The sequence below is a fragment of the Sabethes cyaneus genome, chromosome 2 (genome assembly GCF_943734655.1).
Source record: "Sabethes cyaneus chromosome 2, idSabCyanKW18_F2, whole genome shotgun sequence".
NCBI lineage: Eukaryota > Metazoa > Arthropoda > Insecta > Diptera > Culicidae > Sabethes > Sabethes cyaneus.
The window spans coordinates 118224797-118240700 of record NC_071354.1 but is presented as its reverse complement, the minus strand read 5'-3'; the positions used below and the strand labels follow the sequence as shown (position 1 = coordinate 118240700).

General features: G+C 44.2%; 2 protein-coding genes across 2 annotated transcripts; one reads left to right on the top strand and one right to left on the bottom strand.

Annotated features, from left to right (window-relative positions):
- Nucleotides 1-572: 572 nt before the first annotated feature.
- On the bottom strand, nucleotides 573-3725 carry LOC128735918 (uncharacterized). The gene has a single exon (XM_053830398.1). The coding sequence runs from the start codon at nucleotides 3723-3725 to the stop codon at nucleotides 573-575; it is 3153 nt and encodes a 1050-aa protein (XP_053686373.1).
- Nucleotides 3726-9746: 6021 nt separating this feature from the next.
- On the top strand, nucleotides 9747-11777 carry LOC128735917 (uncharacterized). Its single transcript, XM_053830397.1, has one exon. The coding sequence runs from the start codon at nucleotides 9747-9749 to the stop codon at nucleotides 11775-11777; it is 2031 nt and encodes a 676-aa protein (XP_053686372.1).
- Nucleotides 11778-15904: the final 4127 nt, after the last annotated feature.

The window sequence follows — 15904 nt, the reverse complement described above, 5'->3', positions numbered from 1 at the left end:
CGGCGACACCACGCGGCGACACGAACGAGATGAGTCAGGCTTGAATAGCGATCGATAATATCATCCGATGTGGTAAACACAGGCAGTGCGACAACTTGCCGAAATTCCGAAACATCTGAGATTTGTTTTCTTGAAGCGTACTTTGCTGGCCATGGTTCATTCACTGTTCTGATCCAGGCGGGTCCATGCCACCACAATACATTTTCTATTAGGTTTCGCAGGCTAGTTCCTCTCGACAAAAAATCGGCAGGGTTATCTTCTGAAGGAACGTGATTCCAAATAGCTGTTACGGTTAGCTCTTGAATTTCGGCTACCCTGTTACTCACGAAGGTCTTCCATGTAGAATGAGGTGCAGAAATCCAGTCAAGCGTTATTGTCGAGTCTGTCCACAAGTAAATCGGAGCGACTAGCGAGGTGCATTTCATCACATGTTCCAAAAGGTGCGATAGAAGTAGCGCAGCTGAAAGCTCTAATCTCGGGATAGATTTGCTGCTCAGCGGGGTGACTCTAGACTTAGCAGCCAGCAGTTGGACGCTGCATTGATTATTTTCATCGATCGACCGTACATAGATTCACGCTCCATACACTTGCATTGAGGCATCGCTGAAGCCGTGAATCTTCAATCTGTGAGGTGATGTGATCATAACCGAACGAGGAATTCGAAGATTGTCAATGAGGAAGATATCTTGTTGGTACAACATCCACTCTTCGACGAATTTCTCAGGAAGCAGTGTATCCCATTCCAGTTGACACTTCCAGAGAGCTTGCATTATAGTCTTAGCCTGAACAATGCTTGGACCTAGTAGCCCTAGCGGATCAAACAGGCTGCTCATTTGTGACAGCACTGTCCGCTTGGTGAACGGTTGGTTTTCTTTCCATTTCGGTGGTTTAAACGATAGTTGATCTGATCCAGGTTCCCAGCGCAGTCCTAGCGCAGTGACCGAGGCGTCACGATTGAGCTCTAAGAGCGTGCGAGTTTCACGTAAGTCTTCCGGAACGACGTCCAAAACTTCTTGACAGTTCGACGACCACTGTCGAAGTGGGAAACCACCCGCTGCAAGCAGTTCAATCATATCTGTTACAATTATCTTTAGGTGTTCTTTATCATTAGAACCAGTGAGGAGATTATCTACATAAAAATCTCTGCGAGCGATCCCAGCTGCAGTGAGGAAGCGATGTTCTTCGTCAGTGGCGAGCTGTTGCAAAACGCGAGTTGCTAGGAAAGGAGAGTTGTTTAATCCATATGTAATTGTAAACAATTGGTAAACTTTCAAAATGGATTCAGGTGTATCGCGCCACAGTATGCGTTGCAATGACTGATCTGACGGATTGACAAGCACTTGTCTAAACATCTTTTCGATATCGGCTGTTACGACGAAACGGTAAGTCCGGAACCGTAGTACTATCTCTAGCAGCGTTTGCTGGATGCATGGACCAGGAATGAGGACATCGTTGAGAGCCAAACCGGACCGAGATCTACAAGAAGCATCGAACACGGTTCTCAGTTTGGTTGTAGCACTGTCTAGCTTAAGAACACCGTGGTGTGGAAGAATAAATTGTGGTTTGACGTTCAAATCATCTTCTGAAACTTCGCCCGTGTGTCCAAGCTCGATATATTGAGCGACGAAATCTTTGTAAAGCTCTTTCTTCTGTGGATCTAACATCAATGAACGCTCTAACGAATGGAAACGTCTAGTAGCTTGGTACATGTTATCATCTAACTGGTGAACAAGTTCTTCCCGTTTAGGCAAACGAACAACATAGCGACCATCGGTCGTCCTTGTGGTATTAGCAAGAAAATGCTCTTCACAAAACTTGTCAGTGATTGACCAACCCTTGGTATCACGAACGGTTTCCAGCTCCCAATATTTCTGGAGGATATTTTCTATTCGTACTGCACTGCTTATTAAACAAGAGCGTTGATCAGTGTGATCATGGTCTCGAATGGTACACGGTCCAGATAAGATCCATCCGAGGGCTGAATTTTGCAAAACCGGCATCTGCTCACCAAGATCGATGCGACCGTAGCGGAGGGTATCGAAAAAGAACTGAGCTCCCAAGATCAGATCAATCTCATTCGACACGTGAAACGTGGGATCAGCAAGACGCACTGTCTTAGGAATATGCCATTCTTGGATGTTAAGCGTCGATCCCGGTAACTTGATGGACAGCGAGAGGAGTACTAGTAGTTGCGGCTCTACGACATACGGAGAAACTCGAGACGATACCTTGATGGTAACGGATTGTGTAGCCTTGGTTGTTGATCGACCTATTCCACATACAACTACAGGGACAGGTACACGAGTACATGGAAGTTGTAACTTGTCACACAGAGCATTTGTGTGGCTTTGGGAACCAGAGTCAAGCAAACATTGAGCAAGATGCTTGTGACTCCGAGCATCGATAACTTCTACAAGTGCGGTTGGAAGAATCACAATAGATTGTGCAGGATCTTTGCATGCCACCATGGCATAGCGCAGGCTTTCAGGAACTGATGGCACTGTAGATTGCTGTTGTGGATGCGAATCGTTTGCTGTGGACAGCCTTTGCGGCTGGATCTGATTCTGCAATTGCATTGCAGGCGCGGGTGGCAACCGTTGCGGTTGGAACTGAGACTGCAATTGTTTTGCAGGGGCGGCTGGCAACCATTGCGGTTGGAACTGGGACTGCAATGGTGTTGCAGGAATATTTATAGTAGGCTGCGGCCTTGATTGAACTGGGCTCGAAGTAGAGGCTTGAGCAACGAGAGCGATTGAGCCAGAAGCAGATGGCCCAGCAGAGGAGGGTTGTTGGATGAATTGGGCACCATGTAGCAGAGTATGATGCTTCTTCGGGCAGCGGTTACAGGGTTTACCTGGACACGACTTGGCAAAATGATCTGTACTACGGAGACAATTGGCACATAACTTCTTTGCTCTTACAAACTCGAAACGTTGTTGCTCAGACAGTTTCTGGAAATCTGGACAATGGTACAGGAAATGGCACTGCTGACACTTTTCACACTTCTTGTTTGAGTCTTGTACTGGTGAAGATGATGTGGCACTCAGATAAGCTGTGGATTTTGTTAACTTAACTTTACCATCACGCTCTCTATTGGCACTAGAAAGCGGGCCTACACTCTGCAGAACCCTGGCGTAATTCTGTAGATAATTGACCATAGATGTGTACGTCGGTATTTCTTCATTCTCCTGCTCCTCATCTGCATATCCACCAAGTACGTTGGTGACATTATCACTATCCAACCGGGCACAATAACTTTCCCATTCCTTCAACGTATTCGGATCCAAGCGCGTAGACAATTGGTAAACGAGCAACGAATCCCAGTTGTTTGTGCTTTCACCTAATCGCTTCAGGGTCAAAATTTGATGTTCGAACCTGTCGACCAGGTTTAGCAACTCATCAGCAGATTCTTTTTTCATGCTTGGTATCTCGTACAATGCTTTAATATGACAGCGAAATAATTGCCGTTTGTTTTCGTAGCGCAATTTTAGAGCCCTCCACGCATCGTGGTAACCATCCTCACTAATCGTAATTGAAGCGATAATTCTAGCAGCATCTCCCTGAACTAATCCTTTCAGATACTGGAACTTATCGATGTTACTAATTTCATCACGATTCCCGATGGCGGACTGAAATGCATCTCGAAACACACACCAATCTGTTAATTTACCACTGAACCGAGGAAGATTTAATTCCGGAAAACGTATATGACTGATGGGTTTCATAACTTGCACCGGTGGACTGACAGACGGAATCGGGGTGCGATGTTTAGAATAAAACGAACGAAGCACGTAGTACTTTGCGTCGAACTTCAACAAATCGTCAAAACCTTCATCGCCGTACTGCGATTCGAGAGTGCAAATCTCTCTTTAGCAATCTCCTCAAGTCTATCCGACCAAACTCCCATTAATTCTACATCCTGCTTTTCTTTTGCCAGCTTAGCATGTGTCGTTAAATATTCCAGCGACTGCCATAAGTGCGTTTTGCTAGTACGCAAATACTCTGCCTCTCTACTTGTTTCTTCTACTTCTTCCTATGCTTATACAGATACGAACGAATTCTGTTACCGTGTCAACACACGGGTTGAGACGACCGAACCGAGAAACGATTCGACGACGAACGAACGATGCCTAACCGGCGACGAAACCAACGGTAAACGAAACGAGCGTCGTATGCAAGAGAAAAGAAGAATTGTACTCACTCGTTGCTGGTTGCTAACGACGATCCTCTCGGTGGCTGGGGAATCAAGCAAACAGGGAACCAGCGTGGAAAATGGAACGCCGAAAAGCAAACAGGAATTTTGCTCTCTTCTCTCGGGATGCCGGCGTCGCTCACTAGCGGCGGCAGAAAGGTTCACATACACTAGCACACGACGATTTTTCTGGAAATGACCGTTACACTTTTCGGCCGATTGCAAATGGCGTTGCGTAATTCACTAACCCAATTCAGTGGGCTTAAATTCTTAAATATCACACTTTTCAGCAATAATTGCTACTGCGCAATTGACTTTCAGACGAACTAACTATTCACCAAGGCCTTCTGATCGTGGCCTGAAACAGGGGAGCAGTAGATTTTACTGCGCAATTTCCCGTTCTTGTTCAAACAGGAGCGAACATGTTTCGCGAATTTTTCACTTTTCACTGCGAGTGCGGCACTAATTCGACCAGATCAAAATCCGGCTCGAAGGACCATGTTAAATGTAGGTTCTTTCTCCGATCCCGAAATCACTAGCGGAAATCGCGAACCGGCCTTCGATTTTAGTAGTGGACTGTATTATAATTTTGGCACACGCGGAAGCTTTCGAAGCGAGTGAAAACACGTCCGGTATAGAAAAATGTGAACAAAGGAATAATTTTATTTCTGGTGTCTTGTTGTTACATGAGAGACATTGACGCTCATGGAGCGGATTTCAAAAAATGAGAAGAAATTCAACGAAGCAAGTGGGATATAAAAATATGGTGTTACAAATAATGCATTTTCTTTATCGGTATTGAACAATGAGTATCAACTGATAATTTTAAGCACTGTCGTATTTGCCATTGTTGACGGAGAATGCCATTTTTTCTATATTTTTTTTGACATTGGGATCTGGTGAAATCCTGATGTTATTGTTAGCTAAAACAGTTGAGGTATCAGGGATAGGATATTTATCCTATTGATACCTCAACTAGGTATCAACTAGGTAGGATTGACTTCTTGATAGTTTATAACAGCGGGGTGCTATCCCTATCTTAACGAACGGTGTTTGACAGTCGACTTAACGAAGGGCGCTATTGCAAGAAAAGCGCCCGTGTGACAGGTAAATTTGCTGCCAACCTTGTCGAGATGTGCTGAGATGTTGGTAACAAAAACATGGCACCCATCGCAAGCCCCTGGTTTATAACTAGTCAATACTTCTTTTTATTTGATTGATCCAGTCGGGATGGTCTTATTATGCTGTCATTTAGTAGCTTTTCGATCTGTTTATTAACTGTCTTAAGTCAGAAGTTTAGTGATTGAGGGTATGAATTATATGACAATGGAAATGTTTGAACCATGACGAATTAAAAATGTCTGTGTTTTGTAGGGTCCTGAAAAAGAATATATATTATTTAAAACGTCGATAGAAGAGAAAATACACTATTGTTCTGTTATTTTGACGTAGGACTACGTCTTACGGCAAGTTTTGAGATAGGGTGTCATTCCAAAAAATCGAAAAACGCGAGCGTCACGAAAAATGAAAGGTTTTGAGCGCTTATATCTCAGCGGTTTTAAGGGGTATGAAATGGGGAAGGCAAATGAGCGTCCAATATAGCTCTAGCCATCCCAAGCCCCTACCTAGCGCCTCCACGTGGCCATACCTGGTAATGCTCTATTGAGTAGCCAAGCTAGGAGGTGCGTTGCTGGGTGGTTCCCGGCTGCCTGGTCTCAAAACCGCGGTTTTGGGCAGATGGCGGAGCCACACGGCCTAGCTAATAGGTAAGCCTAATAAGTTATTTTAATTATTTTTTTCGTTTTAGCTTATGAAGCATCTCCTGCTATATAGTAAAAACTGGCCAAAACGAGTTTTAATACTGCACATGGATACCAGAATGAAAAATTAAATTAACTTTTAAAAATTAAAATTAAATAAGAAGCATTTATGGAACCCAAAGGACGTTACTCTATTCCATACGAAGGACTGCTGGTGAGATTGTTCTATTTTTATCATTTATACCACATTTCATCTTAATATCATATCATATATTAACAGTATTATTATTGATATCATAAATGTGGAAGGCTGGATGACGGAGTGGATTGCCAACCTGAATCCTTAAGGTCTGAAGCAAATATGGCACTTCTCAATTCAAAACAAACAAATCATCACGTGGGTTAAAGTTAGTATAGCGAAATTGATTATTACATGGAAGGATCCTAATGCTGGAAGGCGACTCTTATAACCCCGGAATGCGCACAAGTGCCTCTGCTTGTGGGTCCGCCCAATCCCTTTTGGCCCTTCTGTAACAGCATTAGTGTGAAATTCATTTGATAATCAAATTTGGATCTACTGTAATTCTACCCACATACATTGGCAAGTCCTTGAAATGATGGTGGCTTTCCCCTACTACTACTACTACTACTACTAATATCTCAGCGGTTTTAAGATCGATTTTCAATATTCTTACACCAATCGATCGAAAAATCTTCTAAGAATTGACCCAAATGAAGAAAAGTATGGATTCTTGATGTTGAACTATTGAAAAATTGAAAATAGTGAACCTGTTTTCCCAGAATTCTCGCTTCGTGATTGGTTGGTAGATTCTTTACGATGATCTAAACCTATACCAATTTGATATCTGTGCTTGGGAAGTAAGCCAAAACAAGTGACAGTTTCCTCATTTCAACAAGATTTTTTAACACCGCGGTTCAACCTAGACCATTTTGATGTCCTTGCTTGGGAAGTACGCCAGAGAGAGTAACAAAACCCCCTCGTGCCAACAAATTTCTTACGAACGCGATTAAACCTAGTCCAATTTGATGTCTGGGTTAGGGAAGTGTGCCAGAAAAAATGACACAAGTTCGTCGTCCCAACAGATCGCAAATTCTTTACTGCGAGACGATTAAACCTTAGCCGATTTTGATATCTGTGTTGGAAAAAGGTGCTACAACTGTAGTGTTCGGTTATAATGACTCTGTATGAATACAGAGTGTGTGTAGTGAAAAGATGTGCTGTTAATAAAATAGGATTGAATTGGTGAAATCCCTTCAACGTGGGGAACCATGGGTAATAAAAACAATCTTTAATTTCAGTAAGGTAGCAGGAAAGCAATAGTTTGTGTTCTTGATTTTGTTAAATTGTTTTCAAATGCACAATCTTTTGAGAATTGAACGTATGCAATGTTACTACTTTGATAAATGTTACATACAACGCTTGTAGCATTTATATATGTTGCATATAGCACGTGTATATGAAGAATCAAATGATTACAAGCATGAATACATTTTACTATCACTACAAAGAGACTTATGTAGTCCTGCGTCACCTATATATGCGGTCGTGTCTTGTACACAACCCCTCTGATTTTTTTATGACTGTAAAGCCGAAAGAAACTCGATACAATTATATTCTTCAACTATCCTGTAAAGCTTCACGTATTCTGTTAAACTGTTTGCAATTTAAACAATTTAAAAATAGTTTGAAGATGTTTGATGCATTTTTATTGCATTTATTACTAGTTCCGTCTATAAAGTCGTACAATTAGTCGTCAAAGCAAAACTTTCGGTTCAATATTAATTATTGAAAAATCAATTCCGTGAAATTAGCTAACTAGATTAGTTGCCGTCAGTAGTTCTGGTTTCTGAAATTATCTTTGCTGTGAAGGGCAATTTGTCGTCAGAGGACTGAGACAGTCAAGAGGTATTTTTTTTAAATTGTGCTTCTTTTGCTGAGTTATTCAACAGCTGTTTTTTTTAAAACTGGCTAGTGATCGTTGCGAATTTGTATTTTGTTTATTTCGTGAAGTGTATGTTGATGAATTTTGATGTGATGTGATGTGATAACAACTTCTAGTTCTCGTAAAGTATTGCCAATTTCTCACTCTTTCGAATACGATGAATTATACAAATACGAATACTTCACCAGAACCGTCACGAATGTAAATTTCATCTATTTTGTCAAGTAAACTCAACTTACGCACGGTCAAGCAATGTATGCCTGTCAAAAGTTAGCAGTGCGTTTTGTTACCAGTGGAACACACCATTTAATGTCGGAGGATTAGGAGTTGTATAAATTTAACCAGAAAATTTGATAAAAAATAATTTAAATTCACTTCACTTTTGTTAAGTTAGATTTTCTAATTTTTACGAATGTTAATTTGCAATGAAAAATTTTTAATTATGATTTTTTTTTTGATTTTCACTTGTGTTAGTTTCCTGAATAGATTTTTGATTTTTACTTACAGTATAATTTTGAACATCTCGTGGGTATGCCACGGAGACTGCGGGACACGTAGATTCCGTTTCCAATCCTCTTCCAGTGAAAAATCTGGAGATCCTTTCTAGCGCGTGTTCAGAGTGTTGACGGGTCCTATTATCTTGTTGATCTCGACTAATTGCCGGGTTGCAATTGAAACTAGGTCGAGGTGGAACCAGCGTGTGACTTTATGTTCTCCCAGTACGACCGGTAGTTTTTCTTTTCTCCAGAGACGAGTTGTTAGCTGTTCTGGATACTACGGGACCTGACTCGTACGGCTGCAAAGTGCGGTTAGACTAGATTTCGTTGAAGTGACAAATGCGAATGGATTGTTTTTCTAAGTGTTCACTAAGCTCTAACGTTGTGACTCTTCTTAGTGGTTTCACTGAGCACTTTTCACTTTGACTTAATTTCACACTACTGGTCCCTATTCGGGCGCCACCCGATCAGACAAACATAACAAAATTATAACAAATCATGATATTCTGTTATGACGGTATTTCTAACATGATTTGCTATTATTTTGGTCTCGTTAGTAGTTAAAATATCAAAAATTCTATCAGAACTTCTTAGCAGCAGTAGCAAAAATGTAACAAAATTAGTTATGTTTTGAACAGAATTATATCAAAATTTGTTATGATATTTGTAACAGGTTGAGTTATAATTTTGTTAAAATATGACAAAAACTTTTTTGCCTTTATCTGCTATATTGAAATTTTATTTCGGCTAAATTGCCAAAAATAGTACAATTATTTATCAGGAACATTCACAAATAGCACTGAAAAACCCGATTTAATCCACCTAGTGGTGAAAGGAACCTTTGTTATACGGTCTTACTTGCTATTTGAGATAGAAATCGACACATCTTCGGAACATAATTCATCTATTGGTTATCGTTGCGTAGTGCGTTGGTTTACATAAAATTTTTGAAAACACTTTTATATTTTGATAGATCCTTTTTTCAAGAAATTGCTGAGTAAGGATAAGTAAGTTGTTATTAATCTGAGTAAGTGCAAATAAAAGTTAGTTGTAAGAGGAAATCTTATCCTTTAGCATATACATTGTCTAGTAAAGGTCTAGTTTATAGGTTTTTGAACTATGCATAGTTTCCTGTAATGCCATTCTATTTGAACCACATCAATAGAGTTTTCTTGAATAATTTTCATCAATTTTTATAAACAATTGCTTGCCTACGAGTGTCCACTCCAAGTCGACCAACCGGTCAGCTCAAATCGCCTTGAAGCTGCAGAGGCTTGAAGAAGAGCGCGCAATCCAACAGCGCGCATCGGAGGCCGAGAAAAAGGCCATCGAGATGGAGAGAAAACTCATGCAGGAAAAATATTCCCTGCTTGAAGAGCTTGAAGAAGAACGCGATAGAGCGAGCAACCGTAGCCAAGTGAGTCGACGATCCAAGCAACAACGTGTCAACGAATGGGTGGAGCAGCAGTCATCTAAAGATGGAGCCGTAGGGGGAATACCTCAAGAGCCAGCTACGGAGCGTCAGGCAGCGCCCAACCCAGCGAAGGGACCGCAAAGGCAGCAAGAAGAAACCGTAGCGATCCTGCCACCACACCACGGGAATCAGCTGCAGCACACAGGCGCAATTCTCAAAACGGTGCCAAATGTGCTGTCTAACGGTCGCGCCCCGACCTCCATTGGTAACACTATCCCCTCTTTACCCCCCGTACTGCCACTAGGTAAGCCACCAATAAAGTCCATTCCAAAAACGAAAACTTCTGCTCAGCCGAGCAATCATTATCAAGAGACACTTGATAAATTGGGAGCAATTAGTCCGGTACTCAAAAATACAAATCCAGTTGAACCTACCAAGACTATGCCTACTTCTCAAAATCAACATACCTCCACTTGCCCAACTTCTACCCCTATAGGGAGAAAAGAAAGTCAATCGGTTCATGTCAATCCATGTCCCAATGCTAACGATCCATCGTCAAATGTTAATCCTACGTTTATGGCAGCAAGAATGCCAGAAGCAGGTCCTTCCCCCTCGCAGTTAGCCGCACGACAAATAATGCCCCGCAATCTTCCCCCTTTCGCCGGTAACCCCGCGGACTGGCCTCTTTTCATTAGTGCGTTCGTAAATACAACCGCCGCGTGTGGATATTCCAGTGTTGAAAATTTAACCAGATTGCAACGATGCCTGAAAGGTGCAGCCTACGAAGCCGTAAGAAGCTGTCTCCTACTGGCAGCATCGGTGCCACAAGTGATCAACACCCTTCAGCTGCTTTACGGACGCCCGGAACTGCTGATCAACGTACTGTTGGATAAAGTTCGATCAACTCCTGCACCTAAGGTGGAGCGACTCGAAACGCTTATCGAATTTGGGATGGCGGTTCAAAGTTTGTGCGACCACCTGGAGGCAGCAGGTCAGCAGTCTCACCTGACGAACCCGTGTTTACTGATGGAGCTGGTGGACAAGTTGCCTGCACATGTGAAGATGGAGTGGGCGAATTTCATGCAGCAGTATCCAGAGGTGAATCTCAAGACCTTCGGGGATTTTATGAACGGCGTGGTGATATCGTCCAGTAAAGTGACCCAGTACACTGGAGGATTCGGAAAAGAAGCTAGTAAGGAACAGTTGAAAATAAAGAACAAGGGTTTGATCAATGCTCATATCAACCAGCCGGAACTGCCAAAGGATGACTATAAGCAATGTGGTATTTGCAACCGTCGAGGACATCGAGTGCGGGGTTGCGACACGTTCAAATCGCTCTCCATCGATGAACGGTGGAAGGCAGCGCAAACCAATGAAGTCTGTCGTAGCTGCTTAAATGCGCATGGCAGAAGAAGTTGTCGAAATTCAGTCCAGTGTGGAATTAACGGATGCACTTTCCGCCATCATCCGTTACTCCATTCTAACCGTAACAATCAACTGTCCGGTGGATCTGGAAGACCGAAGGTAGTGACCAGCATCGAAACCGCTGGTAATCATGCACATCGGATGCCGGACCAATCGTTACTGTTCCGCATCATCCCGATAACGCTTTACGGACCGAAAAAAACGGTAAGAACCTTCGCTTTCCTGGACGATGGCTCATCCCTTACACTCGTCGAAGAGGAATTAGCGCGTAACATCGGTGCGAGCGGCATATCGGCACCATTGTGTCTTACTTGGACGGAAGACGTCTCCAGGATCGAAGCCGAATCGAAGCAGCTACAGTTGGAGGTATCTAGTGCGTATGGTGGAAAGCATTACCCACTGAAAAATATACGAACCGTGAAAAAGCTCGCCTTGCCCGGGCAGACGCTGCCAATCAACGAATTCATGAATAAATTTAAATTTCTTCGAGGGCTTCCACTTTCCGACTATGATCACAGCTATTGATCGGGGTGAATAATTTACGACTTACTTTACCACTGAAGGTTAAGGAAGGGAATATCAACGAGTCAGTTGCCATGAAGACAAGGCTAGGCTGGTGCGTGTTCGGAGGAAGTGGTTCTCACTCATCTCCCACTCTCAATTTCCATGCCTGCGCTTGCGAACCGGATCGCGAACTGCATGAGCTGGTGAAAAACTACTTCGTGCTTGATGATGTCGGCACCGAACCTGGCATTAAAGTATCATCCGCGGAAGACAGGCGAGCTGAACGCCTGCTAGATGAAACCACCGTACGAGTAGGTGAGCGGTTTGAAACCGGGTTACTCTGGAGGTACGACGATATCGAATTTCCGGATAGTTATGGTATGGCGTTACGAAGGCTAGGATGTTTAGAGCGTCGGATGGAAAGAAATCCATCGTTAAAAGAAAATATTTTCCGTCAGATTGATGAATAGGAGCTGAAAGGTTACGCGCATAGAGCCAGTGAGGATGAACTGAAAGCGGCAAATCCCAAACGTGTCTGGTACCTACCGCTGGGAGCGGTCATAAATCCCAAGAAGCCGGAGAAGGTCCATCTAATATGGAATGCTGCGGCTGCGGTCGACAGGATCTCTCTCAACGCACTTCTTCTGAAAGGTCCGGACCAGCTGACGTCGTTGCCGGCTGTTTTGGCACGGTTCCGGCAGTTTGCAGTTGCGGTCACCACCGATATAAAAGAGATGTTCCGTCAAATGGAAATCCGAAGAGAAGATCGGCATTCGTTGCGTTTCTTGTTCCGGAAAGACTCAACCGCTTCACCGGACGTCTATGACCTTCGGCCACCTGTTCGCCGACATCGGCGCAGTATGTAAAAAATAAGAACGCCGGAGACTTTGTCGGAGAGTTTCCAAGAGCTGTCGAAGGGATCATAGACAACCACTACGTCGACGATTACCTCGACAGCTTTGGTGCAGAAATTGAAGCAATACAGGTTTCGGAGCAAGTCAAGGCGATCCACAGTAAAGCAGGTTTCCTGCTGCGAAACTGGCAGTCAAACAGTGTCGTCGTGAAACAACACATGGTAGAAGCTATCGATACCAGCAACAGGCACGTATTCCAAGATAAAACGACGGAATACGGGCGGGTGCTTGGGATGTTGTGGTTGACGGACGAAGACGCCCTGAGCTTTTCCGTACAGCTGAAGGACGATGTGCAGCAAATCTTGCTGAGTGACTCGTGTCCTACAAAGAGGCAAGTTCTACGATGCCTTATGAGTTTTTTCGACCCGCTTGGCTTGCTGAGCGTTCTCATGGTGCACGGCAAAATCTTGCTGCAGGATATTTGGCGCGCTGGAACACAGTGGGATGAGCATATTGGTGAAGACCACTGGGAACGGTGGCAGAGCTGGATCGGCCTGCTGCAGCAGATATCTACAGTAAAAATACCCCGATGTTATTTCCCGAATGCTACCCTGCAGAGTTACCGTCAGCTGCAGTTGCACGTAATTGTCGTCGCAAGCGAAGTGGCGTATGCAGCAGTGGCTTACTTCCGGATTGTTGACGTTGACGGAATAACACGATGTGTTTTGATAATGGCGAAAACCAAGGTGGCACCACTAAAACACTTGTCAGTCCCTCGGTTGGAGCTGCAAGCGGCTGTTCTTGGAACGTGCCTAATGCGCTTTGTTCTGGAATCCCATACCGTAAGAGTAACAGAGCGATTTCTATGGTCGAATTCTACCAGAGTTCTGGCGTGGATAAGAGCAGATCCCCGCAAGTATAAGCAGTATGTAGCCTGTAGGATTGTTGAAGTACTGGAGCAGACAGATGTGAACGAATGGCAGTGGGTATCGGCGAAGCAAAACCCAGCGGATCTTGCCACGAAATAGGGGAATGGTCCATCCGTGGACGTCAAAAGTTGCTGGTACCAGGGACCGTCATTTGTATCAACCCGTCGAAGAGTGGCCGAAGCAGAAAAAGCCACAACCAATCGTTGAAGAAGAGTTACGTACGTGCAATGTTCACGTGGAAGCATCCGTGCCTGCAGTATTGATAGATTTTGAGCGTTTTTCCAAGTGGGAACGCTTACTCAGAGCTACGGCATTTGTACATCGCTATGTAGGAAACCTGAGACGGACAATCTACGGCGAGGCGAAAATTGGAGGTTAACTTAACCAAGACGAGCTGCGGCAAGCTGAAGTGACGTTGATTTCAATGGCGCAACGACAGAGATTCCCAGAAGAAATCGCGGTGCTTTCAGACAACCGTGACCAACCAAGAACCGGTCAAACAGGCTCGAACAAACGGAGCGCTTTGTATCAGCTGACGCCGTTTATCGACGAGACGGGTATTCTGCGAGTGGATGGACGGATAGGAGCAGCGACAAGCGTGTGTACGGAAACGAAGTTTCCCGTGATTCTACCCAAGTGGCACCATATAACAACTCTTGTAGTGGACGCGTACCACCGGCGGTTTCAACATGCTAATTCAGAGACTGTGGTAAACGAGATCCGCCAACGGTACCACGTGCCTAACCTACGAGCAGTCGTCCGAAAGGTTGCGAGGGGTGCACCGTATACAAGCTGCGCCAAGCGGCGCCTCGTATGCCACGCATGGCTTCACTTCCTCCAGCTCGCTTAGCTTCGTTTACTAGGCCCTTCACGTATGTCGGCCTGGATTTCTTCGGTCCATTGGTGGTGAAAGTAGGACGCAGTAGCGCTAAAAGATGGGTGGTATTCTTCACCTGCCTTACCATTCGAGCGGTACACTGCGAAGTGGTATGCAGCTTATCAACCGAAGCCTGCATAAAGAGTATTCGTCGTTTCGTATGCCGCCGAGGAGCCTCGGCCGAGATCCATACCGATAATGCGACCAACTTCCACGGCACGGAAAGAGTGTTGGCGAGGCAGATTCTGCAGGGACTTGCTGCGACTGTGACCAGTACGAACACTAAGTGGCTATTCATTCCTCCATCGGCTCCACACATGGGCGGCGCATGGGAGCGTATGGTGCGCTCCGTAAGGCAGGCGATGTTGGGCGCCTACAACAGTGACCGTAAGCTGGACGACGAGTCACTCAATACCTTGGTCATCGAAACGGAGGCCATTGTCAATCAACGCCTCCTAACATATCTGCCTTTAGACTCGGAAGAAAGCGAGGCTTTATCTCCTAACCACTTCCTGTTGGGAAGTTCGAGCGGAATTCGACGGTCTGCGGTGGAGCCAACGACTAGCACAGAAGCGGTAAAGAGTTCGTGGGGAATGTTGCAACATCAACTGGATTGTTTTTGGAGACGATGGATCCGGGAAATGCTGCCCACTCTGACTAAGAGAACGAAATGGTTCGGGGAAGAGCGGATGATAGCCACTGGCGACCTAGTGCTCATCGTGGAGGACGATAAGCGCAACAGCTGGACTAGAGGGCGAGTGATGGAAGTAACAGCAGGAAATGATGGACGAATCCGGCAAGCCGTAGTCAGAACTGCGAGGGGGCTTCTTCGAAGGCCTGTATCCAAGTTAGCTATATTAGACGTTGGTGGTAAAACTTGGACCTGTGGCAAGTGTTATGGGGGGAGGTTGTTGGCGCTGGGCGCACTGCACCGGCGGGTCATTATGGTGACGGTTGTCAACTGACATCGGACGGCCCAACTGACTGACAGCGGATGACGTATGCTGAGTAAGCGATCGTCTCGAAGTCATTTGTGAATGTCATCGTGGCGAAGTAAAACCTAAAACTAAAAGCTACCTAGCAAACTTATTGATTTCTTAATAATTAGTTGATTATACCTACTTATAATTAGTTAAAAACTTTTAATTACTTGTACTACACTAAAATCCACCGTAAGTAGTTACTTAATTAGCTAAAATTGTTAAAATGTCTATTGATATGAATCTCATTATCTACTATTGAAGATCCTAAAGAATAGCTAACCTAAAATTGCACGTTTGGATCTAAAATTATCGCCCAACACCGAAAGTGTAAGCTAAAATAACTATTGTAAACTTAAACTAAAATGAACTAAATAAATTAAATATTGCAGTTTAAAGCTGCACAGAATTGCAATCGTGATTTTTCGTGCTGCTCAGAACCCGGTGTCCAGAAAAGATCCACCTCGTCCGAACACTTATTGTGAGCAAAATATCATAATTATTCAAT